This window comes from Falco naumanni, chromosome 1 (assembly GCF_017639655.2).
Source record: "Falco naumanni isolate bFalNau1 chromosome 1, bFalNau1.pat, whole genome shotgun sequence".
Lineage (NCBI taxonomy): Eukaryota > Metazoa > Chordata > Aves > Falconiformes > Falconidae > Falco > Falco naumanni.
The window spans coordinates 78,403,981-78,423,676 of NC_054054.1; the positions used below are offsets into that span (position 1 = coordinate 78,403,981).

Below are 19,696 nucleotides of genomic sequence, written 5' to 3' on the forward strand. Positions count from 1 at the left end.
TATGACATCAATTAATATGTCAGAGATGAAGAACTCACATGAAGCACTGCTGCTCCCCTGGGATGAGCTCTCTCAAAGCATGTTTGGAGAGGAATTAAACCCAGAAACTTTTCCCATGTTTCCTCACATCCCTTATTTTTTGTTATGGTCGGAAAATGTCTTTAAACATTGTGAACAATGGGAGGGCTGGTGTTCCTCATTCTTGAAACACATCTGCAGATGTTTGACTTAGCCTATGATGTGTGCCATCACCTTGCTCATACATTTTTAAGGCTTATTATACTGCTGAAACGCCTTCTGTAAACTCTACACTGGTGATTCATCACCTTTCTCCTGTCAGACCTTTAAAACCACTGTCTAATCGCCGGTTGAGTGAGACAGGTTTTCCTGTAAGACAATAGATTTTTTTTTTTTTTTTCCTGAACTTTAGTTATACTAAGTGTGAGACGCACTTAGGATACTGGATGCAAACCTGATGTTTTAATAAAAGAAGACCTAGTACATGCTTGGGTTTTTTTCAGTGTTTGAGCCCTCTGAAGTGTCATGGAATTGGGTTTTCTGCTTTGTTTTTTTAAAGATGTGATTTAGGAGGTCTTGTCATTGCAGAAGTCACAAAGAGTTTTGAATTGGCCACTGCTTGAAAATTGTTATGCCTATTAAGTTGATGTAGGTTTTGAACTGGGATATATGTTACCAAAGGACCATCCCATTTGTTTCTGGGAAAACAAGAACTTCAGGTTACCCAGAAAATAGCTCTGCAGGAAGCTTTTGTTAGGAACTGTCATTATTTGGAATTTAAAGATGTGCACATTAATGATACTGGTTTTGTACAACATCATTATTACTAGAAACATCATAGATCTTGAAATCAATGATGATTTTGTCCTAAATAGCAATTGGCAGGACCCTAAGGTCGTGTTCAGAGCAAAGGCACAGATTCAAGCCCCCACCAGGGCAGGAGGAGGCTGCGTGTGGGTGTTGTGCAGCACAAAGGATGGCAGGCTGCATCACAAGAAGAAGCTGCAGACATGGTAGCTGCATGCCCAGCAGCTTTGTCGGCTCAGGGATCTTCACATCAGTGCCCCTTTTACCCCCGAATAAGTCTGGGAACGTGACCATCTTCTGGGACCTCTCCTTCCCACTTGGCAGCTTGCGGAGACTTCAGGTTTTCCAGGGTAAAATAATGGCATCACTTCCTTCACAGAGCTGATTCTACCTGCCTGGATATTTTTTCTACCCTATCAAATGTAATTTAATTAAAATACAAAATGCTAGCATGGAAGTGAACTGGCAAATAATTCCTGATGGTCTTCTAGAAACAGAAAACAGTTTCACCAGCAGGGAGAAAAACCCCGCATCAAATCCACTGGTAACTGCTGAAGGTCATTCACCTCCCCTGTTCTTAGTTTAGTGCAAATGCAGTAAATATCTGTTGGTATGTAATTTAACCCCTAATTCAGTCTTACAGTCTTCACAGAGAAAGCAATTTTTTGTTTTTCTTTTAAATAGCAGCACATATAAATGCAGTATTACATTCACTGGGAGATGTTTTAAATGCTTTATTACACATTTTTTTCACAAAAATATATTTCAGAGGGTTTTTTTCTTTCCAAAATGCTGGTATACTTGATTTAAAATGTTCTAGTATTACTATTCTATAATTTCAAGATTTATCTTGAAATTTAAGGGACAAATTCAGCAAGGCATGTGAGTATATATGTAATATATGCCAAAGCCGTAAATTTTTTTATCCTTTGGTAGTGGTGCACATATATATTAATTTTACTATTTTTCTTAACAGTTTATTTCAGTACACAGATCAGTCTAACTACAGAAAAGGTATTTATTTTCTGCATTTTTTGTAAAGTAATGCAAGGTTATATAACGACTCCTGAATAAAAATACTTGTACATGTATGTAAAAATGCTGACATTATAAAGAAAATTATTAAGTATATTTCTGTATTGAGAGTGTGGTTCTTGCTTGAAGTTTTTCACCGCCTCATTTGCTACACAACAGTATTCAGCAATAAAACATAAAGCATTACTGATGTCCAGGCAGTAGAAACAAATGAGTTTCTATGTAAAAACTGAAATATAGAATGTTATGTAAACATTCTTCAGCCTCTTGTTCTTAGCATTGTGGTTTTTGATTCTTAAAATAATGCTTTAATAATTTTGATAGATGTCTCCTAGAAGCTGGCCTGACACATCGGTATTACAGCATACTTTGAAAGGGCCTTTTCTGCCAAATATATTTTTTTTCCCAGCAGCAGCCAGGCCAGCCCGTTTCTCCTCTCAGCCACGCCACGTGTGCTGGGTCTGCAGCGCTGCCCTGCTGTGCCATTCATTCCAAGAGTTTCAAAAAGAAGCAGCTGATAACCTGTATCAAGGAATTAGTTATTTTTAACCCTGGTACAGTTGCTGTGTGACCCTAAAAGCCCTTTGGGTGTCCCAGGGGCAGAAATAAGCGGTGTGCTACACAGGCTGATTAGAGCCGTAGTACGCCTGAAAGAAATCGTTATTGTCCTGTATCTCCAGAGAGACAAATGTGATACTTCAGCTGCTTCCAGAGTCGCCAAAAGCTCTCAAGGTTTACCTTGGTTTAAAGTATTATTATGAGGATAAGAGGATCCAATGCAATGAGATACAGTCAATAGAAAATGAAGCCCTTAAGGGAAAAGCCTTTTTCAGTTTAAGTCTAACTGAAATAAATGTAACAAATGGAATGATTATTAAAATGAAAAGTTCAGCCCCCCTCCCCCTTTTTTTTTTTTTTTTTTTTAATCTGTTGTTTGAAAGATATCCCCTTTAAAAGCATAAAAATCCCTTGGTGTTTCCAAGCAAGTTCAGTTATGGTCTTATATATATATATATATATTTACAACAGATATAAGTCAGTGGTCAAAATGCCATGACCTTAGTTGTCACCAGCCAGTAGCTCGTACACGAGGCATGGACCTTTGGTGTCGGGTGGTCTGCTGTTCCAGGAGGGCGAGTAGTAACTTCAGTCATATACCTCTCTGTCACAAAAGGGATCATCAAGTAAATTGAGATGCAAGTATCCGTAACAAGTCAGGTTCATTGTGCTGTATCAGGTGGCTTTTAATAGCTGCTTATGAAGAGTAAAAAGGTTTTCTGATTAGAATTCTGCTTTCTACTTTTTCAGAAATCTCATCCATCAATGTGACCAAAGACGTACCAGATAAAACAACGCCTCTGCTTTAATCATAGAGCCCCAATTTAGCCAAGAACTTAACCATGCATGTAACTTTTAATTACCTGAAGCACTGAAGTCAGTAGGGATTACATGCTTAAAATGGCACATGTGCTTTCCGGAGCAAAGTCCTAGAAAAGCCATTATTTTAATGCACATATGATAAACCTGGCCTGTCACAGGAATTTAAAAGAGAAGATAAATTATTATTTAAATATTTTAAATTATTTTATCTTTCTTCTTCTTTTGTAGGGGCACATATTTGTTCCTGTGGTGATTTATAGCTACCAGTAATCTTCCACAGTGGTTGCCCTGTCTACTATTCTGGCATCTCCTGCTCTTGCTAATAAACAGAAAAGAACTATTAAACTCACAGCCAAGTACTCTTATTCTCAAGAGGGAAACTTTGTACAGTATGTTCTGTACAAAACTGAAAGACTTGAAGATCACAGGGGAATGTCCTTTCTCCTTACTGACTCCAAGTCACATCCCTGAGGAACATGACAAGGATTGCACAGAAAACAGCTCTAGAGCGGCTTTGCCCATCTGCAAAGAAGTCCATGAAAAAGATGCTCAAGGAAACCTGCCACAAAGGAAAACGAGCAGAAGTAGAGTGTACCTGCACACGTTGACTGAAAGCATCTGCAAACTAATCTTTCCTGAGGTAAACAGATACTGCATAATAATACTTTAATACCATTTAATTATAAATATTAAAAAACATTTTATGCCAGCCTTTGGATGTGCGCCTTTAAACTTCAAAGTTTGTGTTCTTACGTAGTTCTGTATAGTTTAAATCCTCTTTTCATCCTCTTCCATTCCTTCTGGATTGATGTTTTTGTCTTGTATTTGCAGCCTCCCACTGATCATTTTAAATGTTCCTTTTAAATCCCTGTATTTCTGTACGTATTTTTTACATAAAGATACAATTAGAGCAACTCTGCCTTGTTACCTAATTGTGTAAATAATGTGGTCATCTCATCAGTTCACGTAACTGAATCCATATTGCCAAGTGCATTACTCGTTATCACAAAAAAATTAAAATAGCTATTCTCATCTGCTGTGATGCTAACCTTCTGCCACACTGTTTTAGAAAACATTACTGTCTGCATTTACCGCAAAGGTGTTCTTATGTCTGTGCTTAACTCAAGTGAAAACAGGTACAGGGCATTCACAGTGGTTTGCTTCACTGGAGGTTAATACCATGGTTTATCTCTGTAAAAAAAAAAAAAACGTGAAAAATGCAGCTCCATAACATTCAACACTTGGGCTTGCTTCAAATTCTGTGGGAAATGTGAACGAACTGGCTGGTATATATTGGGACTACAAATGGCAAATGGCCAACTCTGTGTAGTCATTTCATTACAGTTCTACTACTTGGACATTCAGTGTACTTTACTAAAAGTGCTAGAGTTTTGTTAAATCTATTTGCAGATCTGTTTTCACAACTCTTCATCTATTACCCTTTTGCTAAAATTCTGCGGTTTTGATAGACCCCCTTTTTACCTCTGCTGCATTACACAGAAGAAACTCATCCCTTTAAACTGATCTTCAAATATATAAAGGAAAGGTCTTTTAACTCAAGAATGATCTGGCAAAGCACCCTTTCTATGGTGTCGTGAAGTCACTAGTGTATAGTTGTTGGAGGGATTTTTAAATAGATAACTGGTACGGTTTTTCTCTAAAGAGTGGTATAAATGTATGCAGCTGCCTGTTATGTAATCATGATAGGCTAGTTCATCAGCTGGGGCAAAAACTTGGTACCATCAAGGATATTATGACCAGGTACCCCAGGAGCTACTGAAGTTCCAGGTATTTTTCCACTATTATTTACAGTTATTCAAGTAATATTCATTGGAGCTTTGTCCAAGGTATAATAGTCTGTTCTCTTGCTAATTTGGGGTCCAGACCTAAGCATCTTCCCAATCCTCGTTCTCCTTAGAAAGGTTTTGCTTGTTTAAAAATGTATTTCACATTGCTCAGATACTTGATAGTGCCTTACTTAACCATCAGCAATTACACCATCTTCTTTCAAATTGGAAACTCCAAAACAGTGGGCTGCATCGTGACCCCGACTGCTTCATGAGCTCCTCATGAAAAGAGTGAGTTTTGCATGGAAGTCCAGGACATAGTGCATCCAGAAAAAAAACTTCTGATTAAATTTGAGATATAACGTAGTGATTGTTTTATTTGCTTCTTTGGGTGTTTACAGCAACATACAGGACATTGTTTGGAGATAAGTAATGAATTGGATTGTGTTCCACTTCCTGTACCAGTTTATACACAGGTGTAATTTACATTGTGTTCATGTACGTAAACAGTTCCTCAATTTAGATTTTTGCTTGAAAAAAGTCTCCAGAATGTATCGCCTTTCTTTCACCTGATATTTTCTTTGAGTGTGCAAAATTTCCTTTTGCGAATAAAAAAAGTAAAAGATGCCACAGAAAATGCTGGTTTCTTCGAGGAGTGAGAACCAAAGACAAGGCAGACCACAGCAAGCCCCACAGCCAAATTCCGTCATAGCAGTTTAGCACTGTTCTTTTTGGGACGTTTGGGTTTCAAATGATCAGTCTATATACCTAAGAGAGCTTTACTGTCCCCAACAGTCTGAAATATGCTTGTTTGGAAAGTGTAATTGTTCCAATTAGGAACTACAGAAAGGATATGGAACCACAGGACTGAGGTAAATGGAGGTAAATCTTTATGATAGTTTATTTTATTATGGAGTCCTTTTACACAGCTTATCTACAGTGCTAGATTTTCATCTAGAGGAGATTTGGGTTTGCAGCACACGTAGCCAAAATTCTTCTTTTTCTACAAATAAAAAATAAATGGTTTTAACATTGTCTTGAAATGCTATATTCTTGAAAACAGAAAAAGAGGTAATCCGAAGCACAGAATGCTATATGGATTCTTTCATAGCTGCATTTGAAACTCTGTTACCTTTTGCAGTTTCAATCTTGACACTTCTGAAAATTGTCTGGAAAAAAAAAATTAAGTCTTAATATCCACGAAAAGTTACTTGGCAGAAGAGCCACTTTATACTCATTTGTTCTATGCATAATACATAATATAACTGGCTTTTTCTGTTAGGAGAATGTATTTTAAACTGAAAAGATTTCTTTCTACATTTTGTATCCATGGCAGGGTGTTTTTTAGGGGGAGGGGATGGGTAATAATAGGAAGTTGGATTAGTTATACTTATTTCTTAGCAGCACTGGCTTTATTGCCTTCTGAAAAACTGGAGGTAACGCACATCACTATATTTAAAATGCCCAACCGCTGGCACACATGAGCTACGGGGCTTAAATATAGTGGTACTGGAGCTGAAGACATAAACATAAACTAAAACCCAAACACAGAAATGACATGCTGTTTCTAACAACTACATCATCTTGAAAAAAGTCCCAAGGACAGCAAATTAATTATCTGTATAAAAATTTTCTTCTCATGATTAAATGTTCAGCAATGACATTTTAATCAATATACCTTTTTTTCCTTCCCCAGTTTGAAAGGCTAAACCTGGCAGTTCAGAGAACACTTGCAAAATATAGAATAAAAGAAGCCAGGTACGTATGTGTAATGGGTTTGCAACTAACTTCTCAGCAAAAATGTTTTGCAGACAGTTCATAAGAACTGGGGTGGTGATTGAGAATCGGGACTTCTGGAATCTGTTTTCAATTATCTTGTCAAATTGGTGTGTAATATTTAAGGTAACGTAAGTTAATAATGATTTAGTTTATTTTAACATATCTGCAAATATTTAAATCACAAAGTTGACTTAGTGGGCACATTTAGCTGTTTGTGCGGGGAAACAGGCAAGGGCTTTGTTTAAAATGAGCAAGTCTTTTGGAGGAACTCAGAGAGTACTCAGGCATAGCTAGAAAGGTAGATATAATTGTACGTGGATATAGCCTGGTGTTTTTAAGATGCAAACGGTTAGTATTATACAAAATAATCTGGCTTTTGGTACAGTGGATGTAGTGATGAACACTACAGATACTGACATACGTGTTGTCTTGGGCTCACTTGGCTTCTGCTTTCTGTTTCCAAGGAACTCAGCTTGATTTTCATCATTCTTTAGTACTAACACAATATTAATCGTTTGACCCTTGTAGGGAGCGAGGATTTCTTAGCATCTCATTGTACAATGAGGATTCGATTTATTGAATGCATCTGAAAAAATATGCCCCTTATTTTAGATCTTCTTTCAACAGTGGAGAAAAATAATGAAGTTGGAAACTACACTGTTGCTCACCATGATAAGAATAGATAATTGCAATATATCTTTTAATTGATACTTGATAATTTCAAAGCAGCATCAACCGAACCAAAGATAGCTAGTCAGATGTGCGTTGCAACTGCTGACTGGCTTATTGATATGAATATTTTCCTTATCTTTAATTATGTGTTGCATCCTGGCATATTAGTTTGAAACAAAAAATTATCATATTCTGAATGATGTAATAATGCAAATGTAAGCCAGATCTAAATGTATTGCTTTTGTATGTAAATACATCTAAGTATTTCAAATGAAGAAATTCAGAAAGCATGTATCAAAAGCTTATTGCGTATATGGAATTTAATCTAAGCTACGTGTCTTTCTCATCATTTTGGGTTGGACATTCAGGTTGACATTTATTGACCTCAGAGAACTCAGAGGGCTGCAGTTTTGTGTCACAGAATCTGTATTACTACTGAGAAACAAGTGATTTTGAAGTCACTATTTCTTATCGGTATTTCCTCTCAAAACAGAAATACTTTCTCACCTCTTTTGAATTTAATGCAATGTAATTCCAATAAATGCTTGAATATAAAGTCCAATTATATTATACAGTTATTATATATTATGAAATTCAGTTATGGCTTCAAGCAAAAAACCCAGACCAAACAAAAATGGAACTGTTGCAACATAAGAGTTTTTAATCAATGACAGGCAATAGCATTTGGCCTCAATCCATAATCTGAGCTCAGACCACTAAAACTTTAATTTAGCGCAAATGCACAAGATAACGTAAGATCCTACCAAGACCCTCTTTTGAGTTAATGAAAAACTGCCTATTTGATCAGCAAAACTTGGTCTGTACACATTAAAGATAGGGTAGGTAACTTCTGTTAGTTACTATTTTTGCCATGCTTATCTTGATTTTTCAGGGGTTTTATTTATATTTTTATGTTCTTTACAGAAAAGCTGGGGATAGAGAAGATTTTGAAAAAATAATCAGTGATCATGCTAATGCAGCAGGTAAACTTGCTTAATAATATATATTTAAAGTATTTCTAAGTTATATATATAAGCTAATGTATGTATATATAAATTAATCTAGTTACTAAAAAATATTTTCCCCGTGCAAGGGCTGCAGTGATGCTGACCAGAGGCTAAACAGTGATCTCTGACACTAACAGTTCAGAGTGTCAAAATTTGAGCTAAAGAGAAGAGTTTCTCAAGCCTGAGCTGCCACAGAATCACCCACCCCTAAGATCCAACATCTAGAGGGAGTTCTAACATACATTATGTAGTGAGGTACAGTTTTATACTCATGAAAAACTGTTTGCTCCTTGTCACCTTCTGAAGGACTGTAGTCTGTCTGAAGAGAACTGCTATAACTTGCAATACAGAACTCTCTGGCTACATCTATAATAGCAAATTAACATTTCCAGGACCTGAAACATGGTCTTCTGTGCACTTGAACTGTTAAGCTGGTCCTGGCACACAGCTGACCTGTGACAGATAACACTTTTCCAAATTATTCGCAGTAATGGTTGGAGAGCTGGAACATTCCCAACAGTCTGCTTGCAGCTGTCCTGTTAAAACAAATCTACTAGCAAAGATACGAGCTGTTCTGTGCCAGTTGGCCTCGGCATCCCAGAATATTCCTAGGGCCATTGAATTTACTGGATCAGGCATAGCAGTTGTATCTGCATGTGTGCACAGATCCTGTTCTATTCTTACCTTGTATTCTTATTTAAAGTTTTAAAATTCTTCTTTTATTTCTTTATATCAAGCTAGAGGAATTGGATTAAATCCTGTGCCAAAACGTGCATTCATTCTGGCTCCATCTCTACAAAGAATACTGATTCTGGGAGCTTTCCAGACTGCAACCTATTGTCTGCCTGTTTTCCAGGCACCACGAATATGCCTTTGGTTACAGCAAGACTCCTGTAGGAGAGGGCCTTCAGGTGTCAGGGCTGGGTTGGGGAAGGATATTGATAATTCAGATTGGTCTAGGATAAAAAAAAAGCGGAGGTTAGCCTCTGTGTGATGAGTGCAGTTCTGACTAAAATGTGGTTCCATGCAGGTGTTCCCGTGGAGTCTCTACAGGAATCTCTTGGTGAAGAGCTATTCAAAATATGCTATGAAGAGGATGAACACATATTAGGGGTTATTGGAGGAACCCTTAAGGACTTCTTGAACAGTTTCACTACTCTGCTGAGGCAGAGTGGCCACAGCCAAGAAGCAGGAAAGAAGGACAGACTTGAAGATGCCTCCATATTATGCCTTGAGAAAGATCAGGACTTCTTAAATGTGTATTATTTCTTTCCGCAGAAAATCACAAGTCTTATTCTATCTGGCATTATTAAAGCAGCAGCTCATATTTTGTATGAAACCGAGGTGGAAGTGATGCTCATGCCTCCTTGTTTCCATAATGACTGCACTGAGTTTGCTAACCAGCCTTATTTGCTGTACTCTATACAAGTCAAAAGTGCAAAACCTTCCTTATCTCCATGTAAACCACAGTCTTCACTTGTGATTCCTGCCTCTGTGTTCTGTAAGACTTTCCCATTTCATTTTATGTTTGACAAGGATATGTCAGTTCTTCAAATTGGAAATGGGATAAGAAGACTTTTGACCAGGAGAGAATTTCAAGCGAAGCCCAATTTTGAAGAGTATTTTGAGATTCTTACCCCCAAAGTAAGCTGCACTTTTAGTGGAATAATGACAATGCTAAATATGCAGTTTACTGTACGAGTCAGAAGATGGGATAATACTGATATGAAATCATCCATGGTAAGAGACTTTCTATAATCATTACTTCTGTGAGGAATTTGTTAGAGTTAAAATAGCTACAAAACATGGTGCACTTTTCATGGTCTACCTTTCAACATCTAATAATACAACTGAATAATAATGATTTATTGAAGGCACTCATGTAGTTCAGATTCTGAAGCCAATATTCAGGCAATATTCTGCTTTAGGACTTCTACACAAGTAAAACCCGACTGTTAACTTGATTTTATTTAAAAAAAAGTTTGAAATATTGAGATAAACTCAGTAAACTGAGATAAAGCCAATGACATGCCATGCTGTTGAGAATAAGGGCATCTCCAACACAAGGACAGTGGCAGGGAAAGCTTTACTAAAGTACCCCTCAGTCATGTGGGAACAACAGCTCTGGGATTTGGGGAAAGAAGTAGCCATTCGTTATGCTCATTCAGCCTTTCCTATCTTTGATGTTTTGGTATCTTTGATATTCTGATGTTTTCATCAAATGCAGTTGCCGAAGGTTGCACATAGTTTTAGCTGATGGGATTACTCACTACCTTTGCTGGGGTGTGTGGCAAATGACCCGGGACAGTAAAAAACATGGAATATCCAATGATTGCTTTTATTCATCACTAGCTCTAGCTGAAGTCCAGTTTATGTACACCTGGGGCACTCCAGGATAAATCACCAGTTCAGACTCAGCGCTCCAAGAACTTCAATAAAGGTTTTGCCTAGTTAATAATGAAGTGTGAAAAAGTGTAGCACTGATTAGCTACTTCATCTCAGATCTGTTTCTGCGCTAGGCAACAGTTTAATGATTACAAGGGGTAGTAGACTGCACTTTGCTTTTTGCACATACTTAACATACACGAATCTCTATTTGCAAGTAACAGGTTTTCTTTAAAAAATGGTCTTTCAAAGCAATGTTAAGCGGAGCACTGCAGCACCTTGCATGTTGCACAAGTGAATTCAGAAGGGACATAAAAATACTTCATACAAAATACTTTGGTTTTTTTAATTATTAAAATGGGATATTTCTTCCATTTATGCCTTTAATTTTAAATTGCAGTGAGTACTGGACATCCTATAATAAAATTGAAGCAGATTTTATCACTTTATTTTAGAAAGTGGTGCATGAACTAAACACTAGAGTTATTAGCAGAAGTTCATAGGCCACTATCGTCAGTAACATTTTATCAGTAGATGAAAATGCAGAAAATTCTTTTTGTTTTTCATTTCTTCCTAAGCTAAAACTGATCCTGATACTCAAACATCATTAGTTTATCCTTAAGTTGTGGCCTAACTTTTGTACCAGAAGGCTCAAGCCGAATAAACTTATTTGGTGGCTCTATGATTTAGCACCCCATGTTTTCTCTTAGGCGACTAAATGAAAATGAAAAGACTGATCTGATTTTCCTGTGTTTCAGCAGAATGTATTTCCTCTAAAACATCTGGCTTCTAAATCATCCCCATGCAGGTTTTGCATGAATTCTTGCTTCTTTAACTGTTTCAGGTGATGGACCTTAAAGGCCAGATGATCTACATTTTTGAGTCCAGTGCCATCCTGTTCTTGGGATCTCCTTGTGTGGATAGACTAGAAGATTTTACAGGACGTGGATTGTACCTCTCAGATATTCCCATTCACAATGCCTTGAGAGATGTTGTCCTGATAGGAGAGCAGGCCAGAGCTCAGGATGGACTGAAGAAGAGGTTAGGAAAGCTAAAAGCAACCCTCGAGCAGGCCCATCAAGCACTTGAAGAAGAAAAGAAGAAGACCGTAGATCTTCTGTTTTCCATTTTTCCTGGAGAGGTTGCTCAGCAGCTGTGGCAGGGACAAGTTGTGCAAGCCAAGAAATTTAATAATGTCACAATGCTTTTCTCTGACATTGTTGGATTCACTGCCATCTGTTCCCAATGCTCACCTATGCAGGTTATCACCATGCTTAATGAGCTTTATACTCGCTTTGATTACCAATGTGGAGAGCTAGATGTCTACAAGGTACACAATTTATTGCATTTCTGTGGGGTTCTGGAGCAGGAATGGAAATGAAGACTAAATGGGACAGAGGATAATAGAAGCCTAAAAATTATTTTGCCCTAAATCTTCATTATAAGAAAGACATATTAAAGTAAATCAAAAAACAAACAAAAAAAGATCAACAGAATCAGCCATTCATTCGGGCAAGGGAGAAGCCCATCAAAACTTAAGAGTTAATTTTAAAAATTATTTTCAATGACCGTGTTGTGAATCTGTAGTAAATAGGTGTTCAATGTAGCTATGAGTGCCTGATGGTAGGTGGGCGGGGAAAAGTATTTTAGCATCATGCCCAGCCATAAATAAAGTTGTGCAATTTTTCCTTTTGAATGATACCGCAGGATTTACCCAGGACTTAAATAATTTAGCAGGACAGATAAGATTCAGTCAATATGTCGGTACAGTTCTTACTATAGTCACAAACTATCCTTTTGTATGTCAAACAGACTTAACAGTAAGGAACAAATATGCCTGTTTTAGGTTGAGACTATTGGAGATGCCTACTGTGTCGCTGGAGGTTTACACAAAGAAAGCGAAACACATGCTGTTCAAATAGCATTGATGGCCCTGAAGATGATGGAGCTGTCAGATGAGGTGGTGTCTCCCCATGGAGAGCCTATCAAGGTCATATATTTTATTGTATTTTATATGGTTAAAGTGGGTGTTTCTGTTTGTTTTGCCCTTGGGGCTTTTGTCTCAAGAAAATCTTGCATCGTTGCATTAACTCAGGCAAGTTGGGGAAATCAAGTTTGTATGGCTGGAGAAGCTGACCTTTGTAGTGCTATGAATGAGAGTTTTGTAGAGAGGTAAAGATGAAAGAGATCTGAAAGTCAACCCGAAAGACTAAAATGCCGTCAAATCAACACGTGTGCACTGACATGCCACAGTTTTTGTCTCAGTAGCAATACATTTAACAGTAGCGTGGAATATTCTGTTAATGTTTTCTAATAAGGAGACTAATCCTCTCTCAAAATTAAACCCAGTGAGAACATCTAAGTCTTTTGAGGTAACAGGTATAAATACAAATCATCAAAGACACATTCTGATTGCAGTAATCCACACATCTTTAAATGATTGTTGCTGTTCTTGTCTTACAGTCAGATACTGAACCACTACCAGAAGATAATGGTGTTAAAGCTGTCAAAGCCACTGTTAGATTCAGTGGTAGTTATATTTATGGCTTCCTTTCAGTGAGGACTTGTACATGTACTGAACTATTCATGCAGGTTTACCTCCCGCTGAGAAAAAAAAGAGAAAGGCCTGTGTGCATGACAAATGATGTAGACCTTCTGCTAAGTTCAGATGTCTTGGAATGCGGTCCTTTTATTTTTAATACAGGTGTCTCAGTTCATTATGTCTTTCATTTGCTCATTTTTAACAGGTATCTGTTCATCTGGTCCTTTAGAAAACTTCGGAGTTCTTTGATTTTAGATTAAGGAATATTTGTATTCCAAGAAAAAGAAAATGGTTATTAAGAGGATTACATGCTCCACATCTATCACAGAGAACAGCAGTATTATATTACAAATAAATGTTATACTTTTTATATTTCACAATATCAAATTAAATTACACTTAAAAAATCTGGAAACATCTTGACAGTATTATAACATGTTTATAATTTCCACACAAATGCTGCCTCTATAATTTTGAATGAAGAACGCTATTACATTTTAAAAAGTAATTTTAAAGCAGAGAGAAAAAACTTGTATAAGTATGAGCTAGAAGCTTCTTAGAAGAAAACAATCTATTTTTAATGAAAGCTTGCTTCTATTTTAATGAATTCTTCGTGAAAGCATTGGCTGTTTTGCAAAGCAACAAATACGTCACACGGTCTACTGTCATTTTATATATTGATTGTCAAAGAAAAAGATGTGACTGCAAACCATTTTAAATCAGACTTGTGTATTGATGTTCATATTTTAGCCATCTTTGCTGTGTGGGTGGATTTTTCTTTTGTTGCAGGCTTTTCTGCTTTTCCACTCAACATTAGAAATGGTGACTTCTTCGTAATGATAGGATATTCTCTTGGTACGTGAAGAGTAGCACACATAGTAGAGATGCTAGCTTCCCAACACCATCCCATTATTGTGCCAGAGTGCTATTCTGAAGAAAACATGTCTATGTATGTATAATAATGCACATAAGAAAAAGAACACATCTCAAATTAAAAAAAAAAAAGGGGGGGGGGGAGGGAAGGAACATAGAAAGCAGCACTAGCTAAGCAAAACTCAAAAATCTGAGTACGAGTAACAAAGAAGAGGTATCAAAATGTTTCAACTGCTGCATTCTTTGATCAATTATAAATTTTTGGGATTAGGATTTACTCTGTGACCTTGTCAATACGGTTCAGTTGGAACTACAGCATATACATATTGTCTTTGCTGTTCACTAAGACTTGTCTTCTGACCTTAACAGCAAAGCAAGTAGTGTTCATTGACTGTCACCAGTCTTAACAACGTTGTGTCATGTAATTCCTCCCAGGAAAGTATCCGAGTGTCATAGTAACTCCTGCTGATGTTTCTAGATCAATTTACTGCCACAGGGACCAGAATTATCACAGTCATAGCAGATGAAGAATTACTATAAATGCAAAGCAAGGTAAACTTCAGCTATTTCCTCTCCGCAAGCAGTGATGACCAGAACACAGACATTTTAAGGAGACTGTACTAACTCAATTTAGATTAGTAGCTTATTATTTCATTTTTTTTAACAGAGGAAGAATTTGTAAAACTGACTAACCTAATAATGCTGTTTTCTATCTTTTATTTGAAGATGCGTATTGGCCTTCATTCTGGATCTGTCTTTGCTGGAGTTGTTGGGGTTAAAATGCCTCGTTATTGCCTTTTTGGAAATAATGTAACCCTTGCCAATAAGTTTGAATCTTGCAGTATACCTAGAAAAATAAATGTCAGCCCAACAACTTACAGGTACAGTGCTTCATATCTATACAATGTCCACCTGAAGTAGTTACTGTAATAGTTCATTATCTTCCTGTTTGGTTTTTTTTCCCCGTCTGAAGTACGGCTGTTTATTTTCCTCGTTCTCTTTTTATCTGACTGCTGGTGGTTATTTTTAGTCAGAATGCAACCACCAGCAGCAAGAAAAAAGGGCCAAACAGAACAGCTGCTATTTATTTTTCAGATGTTACATTTAAAATAAATGGACTGTCTGGACCAGTTTTTCTTCTTGTCCTGCAGTTGTATACCTCTTGTTTGTCTGGGGTTTTTGTTTGTTTGTTTTTCTCCCTCATATAGTTGGCTCCTCTTGGAGCTGTGTGGTTTTCAGTGTGAATGGATGCCAAACTGGCTGCAGGTACCATTGAAAATAGCTACCTAACTATCTGCAGAATGGTTAAACCTCACCCTATGTACATCTTTGTTCTCTTTTGGTTAGGGGAGATGAATGAATAGGTTGCAATGAACCAACCACACCAGCTGTTTAATTTATATAGATCTTGATCCCAGCTCGGTTTAAACCTTTTAGTATGAAACACAGGCTGTACTATTTATCCACTCAGGGCACATTTTTGGTGATGTGTACGACGTGATTTTGCAGACAGCTTGCAAGCAGTCTCTCCTACAGGAAATACAATATCTCTCATTTGTCCTCTGAACCCGATTCTCTCTTTGTATTATTTGTGTAATTGTACTTAAAATTCACCTTGCAGCATGTTCATGGCCAAGTATAGTGCTTTTAGGTGCCAGGAAAAATAATAGGAAAACATTTTGAATTTGATGGTAACAATTCAGTCTACATCTGAACTCCAGCTCGACTGAATTTGATGCCACGGAGCTGACAGTGACTATTGTTTCTCCCACAGTGGCCAAAAGTTTTATAAGAATGAACTGTAGAGCGTGAACCTACTCGTAGAAAGTGGTATGGCTGGCTAGGTAAAATAACCAGAAATATGGATATAAATTTTTTTTTCCTTTCAAGGAAGCTTTGCTACCCTCAGCGTAGCCTGGACGGTCAGTTGTTCCTACTCGGCTTGTACCCACTGCCGTGTGTCTGATACTGCCCTGGGGCAAGGTTCTGCATCCAAGGTCAGCCAGAGGATGTGGGACAGGATCCTGACAGCCCCTGCAGACTGCACTCTGCGATCCACAGGGTGCCACGCTTTAGATTGTCCCATAGAGGTGTTTTAGAGAAAAGTAGCACAGGTATTAGGGCACACAGTAATAACCTTTTTGATCATGCGCTCTATACAAATACAGGGATAGCACTGGCATCACCAGGGCTTATGTATGTCAGAAGAACAGTGATTTTTTTTTTTTCCATATCCATATGGAAAATAATTTTGAATGGTACTGACTACAGTCCGTTCTTAAAACCATTAGACACTTCGTCCACACAAGACTTGCTCATAACGTGTGGCGTAAGTAGGTTTCTGCATGTCTGTGTATTCATCTCAAGAGAATATTTGAAATGACTATACTGCTGGGGAAAAAAAAAGAGTTAATTCTCTGAGTGCCTATAAAATAGGCAATTTGGTTAAAGGGTAAACTATTATTATTATTGTCGTATGTTTGCTTTTTTTCCCCTGAGTGAATGATGTATTAATCTCCTTTTTGTTTAGTGTTTTTTTTTCTTTTTAATGCATACACCAATTCTAAACACATATTGATAATGTTATGGCACCTTACAGAATTCCTGTATATTGCAGTAATTGTTTGGAAGCTTAGGTGCCAGTCATCTGTATTTATCCCTACAGATTAGTCATCTGTGTTTCAGATATGGAAGACCACTGAGTTTAGTGAACACATGTGTGAAAAAGCAAATTATTAGAATTGGTAAGAGGATCTGAATAGCTCAGTTAATAAGCTTTTTGGTATTTCATTAATTAGAACGTTAATTACGGTTTCATGTGCTAGTGTGAGCTAGCTTTCAGTACTAAATGATTTTTGAAAACATTTACAATAAACATAGCACCTACATGCAAAACATTGACACGACAAAAAAAAGAGAGGCAATAATCTTGTTTGCACTGGTGCACAAGTTATCAAGGTTACCAAATGAACAGTATTTCTTTTATATTTTAAGTAAATAACATAAATATTACATTAGATTCTGCCTTGCTGTGTATGAAGAATCATTGAATGTCTGTACTTGTAGTAACAATTAGTGACTGATTCATTTTTAATCAAGATGATTCATTTTTGTTCTAGGTTGTTAAAGGAGTATCCAGGTTTTGTGTTCACACCTCGCTCAAGAGAAGAGCTTCCACCAAATTTTCCCAGTGATATCCCTGGAATTTGCTATTTTCTGGATGCTTATATTCAAGGAACAAACTCACAGACTTGGTTTCAAAAGAGAGATTTGGGAGATGGCAATGCCAATTTTTTGGGTGAGGAATCAGGAACAGACTAAATTGTACATTCACAAGTGTATAGAATAAATTTATAAATATTCTGATTTTTTTGTATAAATGGGAAATTTTTAAAAATGTATGAAACATGAAAGCACTTTAGATTGTTAACACCTGAAAGCCAGTATTAAAATTTCAGGAAGTATGTCACTGACTACTTTTTATTTTTCCTTTGCATAAGGAACATAGGCACTAAAACAGTGTTGCAACTTCACTGTTGAAAATGCTACTAAAAATTACATTTTCCTTGTGGTGATTTGTAAGTGCTATGTAACTACTCTCTCGGTTCTCTGTGTGCTGAGGATTCTAGATGTATTTTACATGTCGTGTGTCAGGAAATGTAATGTGCAAGTGATGCAGCCACATGCAGTGTTGTGAGCTGGTGCTTATCAATGACTATTAAAAATATTTTCTTAGTGATTCTATAAGAAAATATCCATTAAAATATCGTCATTGCTATCTCATACTCCTTCCAGTACATCCTTTGGGCCCCATCCTAGAAGCTGCTGACCATTTGCTAACAACACTGACTCTGTGTTGAGGGTGCTCAGCATCTTCTGGATCAGGCTGTTAGTTGTAGCTAATGCACATAAACGTAGCAGAGTTTGCTGCTTACTCTTTCATGTACTTTATTTTGTGTATAAAACAAATACAGATTAAAGCACTGTATAATCACATGCTAAAGTCTCTGTAATCATCAAACAATAATCAAGTTCTTGGTTTTTTTTAAATACTTTACAAAAACAGTAATATCCACTTGCTATTATGTATTAGAGCAATAAATGTTTTCTTTTTGTTGTCATTTAAATCTGAAATGTTTTAAAAGAAGTGTAATAAAACATGCTTTGAAGTGTTTGCTCCAAAGGAAATTCCAGTCAGACTGTATAAAACAGGAACAGAAGCACACCAGTTTAAAGCTGTGATCCTTATTCAGGGACAGCAACGTGGGTAGGACATGTTGGTGAAATGCCTATGGTATACTCACTTTAAAGTTGCCAAGGGAATCTACAGGTGAACAGAAATGCTTCACAACGTACAAACACATATACGCAGTATTAACGTTACTACAGTACCAGCTTTTCTATTGTGGGTGGTGAAACGTGAGTGGAGAACTCTCAAGGGTCTGCCTCTAGAACTGGCAGAATATAGTTACGAGTTATAGTAAATCCTGTGGTTAGGATTCTGCCTCTCCAACTAGATCCATCTGCGCAGAAATTTCTCTGTGCCACACAGTTTGATCCCAAATGCAGGCTGAGAGAACTGCACTGCTTACATACGTACAAATATTTCCAGTAGTGTCACGCAGTATTGGTTATTATCCTAACCTCTGAAACTCTTGGGGTTCAGCACATCAAGCCATAAAAGTCTTTCTTCAGGCTACTTGCCACTGAATTGGATTTTGCTCTCTCAATATTTACAGGGAGCAATTACATTAGACCGAGGTGCCATGCTGTTCGTTTTCTGAACTTGACTGGTTCATTCAGCAGCTGGGTATGCTGTTTTATCCTCCTATTTTGCAGTAGAAACTCATACAGAACATGTACCGTCACAGCCTTGAGAAAATTCTCATAAGGGACTAGTTCTAAGAATCTTTTAAAAGCATATTTGAATTCAGATTTCCTGTTAGCAGCATTTGAACAAAACTTGAAATATTGAATCCTGCTATTGCTTGAGATCTCCAATATCCATCCAAGATGCTTAGAAATAATTCTGTGTCACAAAAATGGCACCTGAAATTCTTCCCACATGTTACACACATCTCTCTCTTGCATGTGCCATATATACACACGCACATATGCAAGCATACGTACTTGTAACATTTTTAACAGCAGTGTTTCAAGGAAACAAGAACTATGTGAATCTTGGCCACTGATCTTTGTAATATTATTTTGGTTGGAAAATTCTCTTCAATTGACATAAATACCCAGGGGCTAGTAGCAGTCCCATGTGGGTGCTCCTGCATTTAAAACTGTGGGAGTATTTGACTACTGACTCCTCAGTAGACTCATGATATTAAGCCAGTAATGACTGAAGTCAGTAGGAATCTATCCATCCTTGTTATCTGTTGAATGTTAAAATAAAATATTTTTTTT

General features: G+C 37.1%; 1 protein-coding gene across 1 annotated transcript in view; it reads left to right on the forward strand.

The window, feature by feature from the left end:
- GUCY1A1 (guanylate cyclase 1 soluble subunit alpha 1) overlaps window positions 1-19,696 on the forward strand; it is a 37,946-nt gene extending 18,250 nt beyond the window's left edge. The window contains exons 2-9 of the mRNA XM_040600764.1: window positions 3,469-3,880; window positions 6,724-6,785; window positions 8,403-8,461; window positions 9,516-10,225; window positions 11,715-12,200; window positions 12,717-12,860; window positions 15,011-15,165; window positions 17,404-19,696. Of these exons, the coding sequence (XP_040456698.1) occupies window positions 3,632-3,880; window positions 6,724-6,785; window positions 8,403-8,461; window positions 9,516-10,225; window positions 11,715-12,200; window positions 12,717-12,860; window positions 15,011-15,165; window positions 17,404-17,605 (2,067 nt within the window). The 5' untranslated portion in view covers window positions 3,469-3,631 and the 3' untranslated portion in view covers window positions 17,606-19,696. The remainder of the gene's footprint in view (window positions 1-3,468; window positions 3,881-6,723; window positions 6,786-8,402; window positions 8,462-9,515; window positions 10,226-11,714; window positions 12,201-12,716; window positions 12,861-15,010; window positions 15,166-17,403) is intronic.